This window comes from Phalacrocorax aristotelis, chromosome 7, assembly GCF_949628215.1.
Source record: "Phalacrocorax aristotelis chromosome 7, bGulAri2.1, whole genome shotgun sequence".
Classification (NCBI taxonomy): Eukaryota; Metazoa; Chordata; class Aves; order Suliformes; family Phalacrocoracidae; genus Phalacrocorax; species Phalacrocorax aristotelis.
In genome coordinates, this window is record NC_134282.1 from 1,804,683 (window position 1) to 1,811,114 (window position 6,432).

At 46.9% G+C, this 6,432-nt stretch overlaps 1 protein-coding gene across 4 annotated transcripts in view; it reads left to right on the forward strand.

Moving 5' to 3' along the window:
• The window catches only part of GNB4 (G protein subunit beta 4), a 76,209-nt gene extending 70,983 nt beyond the window's left edge, over positions 1 to 5,226 (forward strand). For all 4 annotated transcript variants that reach the window (XM_075098426.1, XM_075098424.1, XM_075098425.1 and 1 more), the window contains one exon: positions 771 to 5,226. In XM_075098426.1, the coding sequence (XP_074954527.1) occupies positions 771 to 877 (107 nt within the window). In that variant the 3' untranslated portion in view covers positions 878 to 5,226. The remainder of the gene's footprint in view (positions 1 to 770) is intronic.
• The last annotated feature ends 1,206 nt before the right edge of the window (positions 5,227 to 6,432 follow it).

Genomic DNA, 6,432 nt, shown 5'->3' on the forward strand with positions numbered 1-6,432 from the left:
GGAGAGGGGAAGGGGACGCTTTTAGTCCTTGACTTAGTCACCGCTGTCGGGATAGACAGCGTGTTTATAGCACAGCTGCGTCTTTCTCACTTCATGCAGTCACTTAAATGCTGGGGCCTGGCTCAGTTCTGAACCTTCATTTTGCTGTTCAGACTGAAAATACATCCTTTTGCTCAAGGGACATGGAGAGGCCGAGTTCTGACAGACCTGGATGTGGTGCCTTGGGGAGAGCAGGCGAGTGCCAGAGTGGGTGGAAGGAAAGTGAAAACAGCAGGAAGAGCAGGGTACAGTGCTGCTTCTCAATGGCCTGGCACGATACCCAGGGGATTTCTCATCCTTAGGGTCTGCAAAAAATGGGAAACTCGAGGTAGATCCTGTATCCAGGGCACTGTCAGAAGACATCATGTATGATTTTCGGAAGTACTTGATGGCCGAAATTATGGACAGCATTGCTGAAGAAAGGGAAAAAACAGTAGAGCGTCTGATTAGGGACGAGGAGGTCTTTGGGGCAGAGGGAAGGAGAAGTCGTAGGGGCAGAGAGAAAAGTGGAGGCGATACTGCCTGTACGTACTCTTAAAAACTTCATTGTTGAGTTTCTCGATACGGCTGTTGTGATGTATGTAGCTCTTCAGGGTAAAGACAGAAAGGATGACTAGGTCTTGTGTTGCATCTTTTGTAGCATATTTGAAGACTTACCTGGGGGAGCAGAGTAACAGCTGAAGTCTTGGGCATCCCCTGAACATTAACTTGCGTTGCTTCTTCTTTTCCAGGTGTCCTTGCTGGCCATGACAACCGTGTCAGCTGTTTAGGTGTTACTGATGACGGCATGGCTGTAGCTACAGGGTCTTGGGACAGTTTTCTCAGAATCTGGAATTAACTGGGAGCCAAACATGTACATTCTCCATTTGAGATCTGGAGAGATCAATGCTGCAGCCTATAGCTGTGAAATAACATTTCTACCTTGTATTTGCAGGTGAAGTTTTTCTATTCACTGATTATTACACAAAACGGCTTTCTGTAAACTAGAAAAAAAATCAAGTGAAGAAATAGGGGAGGGGGGAAGAAATCACTGACTTTTTAAAAGGGGCCAGCACACATAATCATGGTGACCGACAAACTAAGAGCCAGTCTTTTTGTTTTTGGTGGTTTGGTTAGATCGTCCTTGAAGGGTTTTTGCTTGTGCTCAGTCTGCTAATCCTGTACCTTTTTTTGTACATAACAGAATATTCACATTATAGCAGCCGATCATGTAACATTTGTCTGTATGTAAAGAAGTACGTTCGCATTTTTTAAGGAACTACATTTATAGCTTTGCTTTTAACCCGAGATGTCACTTCTGAGTTTTGTAGTGGACGAACTAGATTGCTGTTCTAAATGTTTTTGTGAATTTACTGTAGATAAAGCGAAGCCAATGGTATGTATGTGTTTTTATAATAGAAGGCATTTGAATTTATTTTTAAAGGCCCTGGAGACTCCCAGTTAATACCTACCGCCTTATTCACTCATTTCTTGACGTGCTTGCCTATTTTTAATTGTGGGGGTTCTTCCTTCAAGCCAGTGGTTCCTGGTTCATCCATTGGCAGTCACGGCCTCCAAACACCAAGGAGTTAACACCAGGCAGACTTGCAACAACAGCAAAAACAATTAAAAAATAAAATTAAAAAAAAAAAAATCCGGTTCCAGAAGTATTAGCCTCCTTCCTGCAGCTTTTCGCATCAGCTATTCCACGCAGTCCTTGGGTGCGGAAGCCAAGTGACCTGCATTGCTCTCGTTAAGTGGCCCAGTGCTTTTCCTTTTGACAATTCAGCTCTAAATGAGGTAGTTTTGGCCCATCACAAACTCCAGCTGATTTGCTCTAACAGAATGATTTGGCATGATGCTCAGTGCGCAGAAAGCAGCGTATTCGCAAAGCTTGCTCAATCACCCCGATAAACTGAGGCGTTCAGGAGGACTTTGCTTAGATTCTTAGATTTCAACGTGCAGTTAATCTCCTGTAATCCCCCTCCAAATTAGGGGGCTGCCAAAGCATACCACAGCCGAAAGCACTTGTTGTCAGTTATGTGCAGTGTGAATTTTACAAGGAATTGTGTAACTTAGGGTGAACCAAATAACCTTCCTTACCTGTGTGGCCCTTCGAAACTTCATACTATAAACCTAGCAACTTGCTGCTTCTCCTGTGGCCGCAGAGGTCTGCGCCGTGGGGGCTTATTTAGATGCTACCTGTTCTGCCCCTCTAACACTGTAAATAGCCATTTCCTCTCCTCTTCCTGATTTCATTCTGATTTTGATGTCAGTTGCTTATAAACGATAGGTTCTGATCAAGTACAGTTGAGTGTAGATATAGGAGAAATCAAGTGACTGATGCCCATTTGAAACTACCGGGGAAGACTGCTTAACTCTCTGGTGCCTGGCAGCGTGCCTGCACTCACAGTGGATGTTCTCTTGGGAATCTGAACATCTGTGGCCTTTGTGGAAAGTGGAATGAAGTCTGTTGGCTTCTCTTAAGTGACTTATTTCAAAGATAACGCGAATTTTAAATCACCAGGTTGGAAGATCATGTTAATCTGCCCTCGTCTGCCGTTACGGGGAGCCTGGGTCAGGCAGCAGATAGAAGTGCCCGCTACCTGGCGATATGCCAGGCCAGATCTGTGCCCGAGATGACGATTTGTCAGGTTTTCTGACATTCGTAATCCTAAATTTCAGTACTTCCGGACTGTGCCTGTAAACTTGCCGTGTCTGTGATGGTGAAGGTGCCAATAAACGTACCAGGAGATTGGCCGTTCCCATTTCACAGGAGATCCACCGTTAGAAAAAGGTGCGCCCTGCGCTGGAGCAGCGCACGCCTGCTGCCGGCAGGCCGTGGCGTAGGACCAAAGTCACCCTGTATTGCATGTCGCGGGAATTCCTCAGCGCTTTGCTTTATGATCCCTCTGCATTAACGGAGCTATAACGGAATTCTTGTCACTCTGAGGGGAGCAGCTCTTTGGGATCTTGCAGGCTTCCTGGTTGGTTTATTTTTTTAGTGGTGCACTTATTTATTTTTTTTTTGTGAACTCCCAGCTGCCTTGAGTGAATCATTCTGGAAATGTGTTACTAAGGGATTTTAAGAAAATATTCTTTTTCTAAAAACGCTTTTTCCATAGAAGCGTGTTTTGAACCAATTTCCTAGTCAACGCCTTTGCGAAGACAGGTGCCATTTTTACAATCTGGTATTAAAACTAGTTTCTACTTGTGAAACCCCAAAAAGAATTTTACAAACGTGTATAATTTTTCTTAAAAGCCCGGGTGGACTGTGAAGGCGGTAACGGCTCTCGTACAGGCATTACTGGGAATAATTTCACTGTCATCGTTGATGGGCAATTGTCTGTTGGATTCAGCTGCTTTTGAAATAAATAAAGGAACGCCAGCGATGTGCTGATGAGGTTTCCAAAAGCATCACAGAAATACCTGCCCGTGCTCCGGGGCCGCAGGTCTTGCGGCAGCTCCTTTTGTTGGAGCACGAGGAAGCCTGGGAGAAGCCTGAGCATCCCGGGGAAGCTTCTTGGGACCTTTAGATCTGCCACGGTGGTGTTTGCTGTTCAGTTACTGCCCTGGAAATAGTTTTTAAAAAAATAAAATCCAAAGCCTACAGATTTAATGTAAGGCATGTTATTGTGTCAGGCCAGATACTGAACTAGCACAGGCTGTGGCACTTCCTTCCCCAAACAGTTGTCAGAGGCCTTCCAAGAGCGATGCCCTTACTGGAGGGGATGCAGTTTTAACGGTAAAAGCGCAAAAAAAATGGGGAAGGCAATAAAATGACCCTTCATAGGTTTTGCTTAAAAGGTTTTATTCCCAGCTTTCTCAAAGAAAATGGGGCATGCCTGGGGGGGTTGGTGTAGGCGCACGTGTGGTGTGTCACTCCCCTACTACACCGCAGCGGTCACAGCGCTTGCGGGGGCAGCTTACCTGTCTTTAAAAGTTTGTTGCCAAACTCCATCCTTAGCTGAACTTCTTTCATCACGGAAAAGGAGTGACTAAGAACATGGTGCCAAAGCGGTGGCGAGTAACTCTTTCCCAGCCTCCCCTCTCAAAAGTCAGCTGCTTGATTGGGGCTCCGGAGGTGGAAGTGTTGTGCCCTGTGTAACGAGAATAATTTTATCCAGGTAGTGTGTTGGGTTTGTGTGTGTTTTTGTCAGCATCTGCTAAGGTGGCTTTGCCTTTGCAACAGGGACCACAGCTCAGGCGGGCGCTGGCTTGGGCTTGTTCCCGCGTAGGTGCAGACAACCCTTTTGTTGGCAGAGCGCGTGGCCGACAGTCTGGAAACCACAAAAAAAAAAACGCCTCTGCGTGGCAGCTTGCTGGTGTACGCTCGCTCCCGGGAACGCGGGCCGCTGCCCATCCGCTGCCAGACCCTCTTTCTGCCGCTGCCTCGCTCAACTGCAGGCAGGGCGCAGCGGCCGGCAGAGCGCTGTGTCAGCGTAGTGACCGCAGTAGCTACCGTGGGAAACGGCCCGTGGCTTCAATAGCCTTTTCCCCCGCCGAAGGAGAGGGCCTGACCTTGGCTGGGCAAAGCTGGGCAGCTGCACCAGCCCGGCCGCGTGTGCGCACTGTAATGCATGGGTTGGCACTAGTTAACTCTTCAGTTTGTGTAACCGCTTGTCCCACAACGGAGTCCCTGTTACCGTGAGGTGGAACGAAACCCTTGTGAAAACATTCCAAGAGTGCTTGGTCCCTCCTGGCCGAGGAGGCCGTCGCCTCGCTAGGTTTAGTGCTGTGCTTTCAGATGTTGGTGAGAGTTATTGGCTACTTCAGCTCGTTGGTATAAATGGTTGTGTAGCAGAATGACTGAGTTTTGAGATAGCATTTCCTGTAAAAGTACTTAAGCATGGGTTGATGGTGCACTTTGTATACAGTCCTCTGGCATGCATGCTGGGAAACTACTTCCTACCCTTCAGAGGCACCACAAGCCTTTTTATCCAATTGCTGGTTATGTAAAATACATGCAGAATGTTAATGCGGTGTTGTTATGGTAAATGTGTGACAGTGTTACTAATCGATATAACTGATAACCGATTACATGTGCCTGACATTCTTATACCACACAGTATGTTTCGGTTTTAACTAATATGGACTTCGATGGAATAGTCTTAGGTATTTCAAGCCTTTGTTTTACTTACACAATGGTGCTCTATTGGTGGGGTTTTTTTCTCCTTTTTTTAAAATAAAAGCATCTGAACACTTGTAGTACGTATTACATCCAAAGGAGTCCACAACAAAATGCTTCTGAACATGCTTGATTTTGAGTTGCCGTCGGTTTCCAGCATTTCTCACCGGCTACGTTTCCTTGGGGTTTTGGGGGGGGGGGGGGGGCTGCTTTTTTTTTTTTTTTTTAAATTGTTGCTGACTACTTTGGAAAACTTTGGTAATGTTACCAATGATGAAGTGATTCTGCACTGCCTTTGGATTGTGTATGTATTCAGAAACAGTCTTAAAGCTTTTATTTAAGCTACTAAAAAAAAACCAGGGACTTGTGCCATTTGTTCTTTAACAGTGCTGTTGTAAAAAGACTTCCCTGTGAAAAAAAAAATCACTCGCTATGAACTCTGTTTATAGCTTTTTTTTTTTCCACGATGGATCTTTTTTCTTTGTATTTGTACAGTGGCTCAGTGAAAAATGTTGCCATGAGTTGATATTGTAACCAATAAACAAGTGCTTTTAACCAGACCCTGTCAGTGGTGGCTGTTATTAGAGCTGTACAGCGGAGCTGGGGCTTCCCCATGCCCGGCACCCACAGCAGGGCAGGGCTGGGCCTGCGCCTTGAACAATAAGCCGTTACGCAGGTAACTGTCCCTGTGACCAAAGGGTTACGGTGATTCTGTCCCCTCCCAAGCCCTCTGTCTCCGTATGTTTTATGTTTTCTGCCCGAGAAAGCGGGGAGGCCTGTTCCCGCTGCAGCGAAGGGAGCTGGGGATGAAGCACCAGTCTCAGAGGGGGGGAAAGGTAGGTTTCAGAGCAGGCATCCCTCAGTGGGGCAGAGCTCCCGCTACACACGGCCCTGCTCCCGGCAGGGGCGGGCACCTGCCCTCCTTCCCTTTAACTCTGCAGCATTAGTTACTGTCTCCAGGCCCCAACGCCTCATTGATCAGCACCCCTGTGTGGGCGGCGGAGCTCGCTCAGCTGCTGCAGGAAGAAGCCTTTTCATTCAGCCACAGGGGTTCCGTCCTGTGTTACCTGTAGGAGAGCTGGGGGGAGGCTTGCGCCTGTCACACAGCTGCCAAAGAACTTACCAGAGCAAAGGGGGTAATATTTTTTTTTAATAAATAGCAGTAGAACACATGCATGTAAAGTTTTATCTTGACACAACATCCATAAAAATGCTTCAGAAAACAAGCATCACTACACGTCTGTAGCCTCGGGTACCAGAGGCTGGGCTGCCGCTCATGTTCGTGT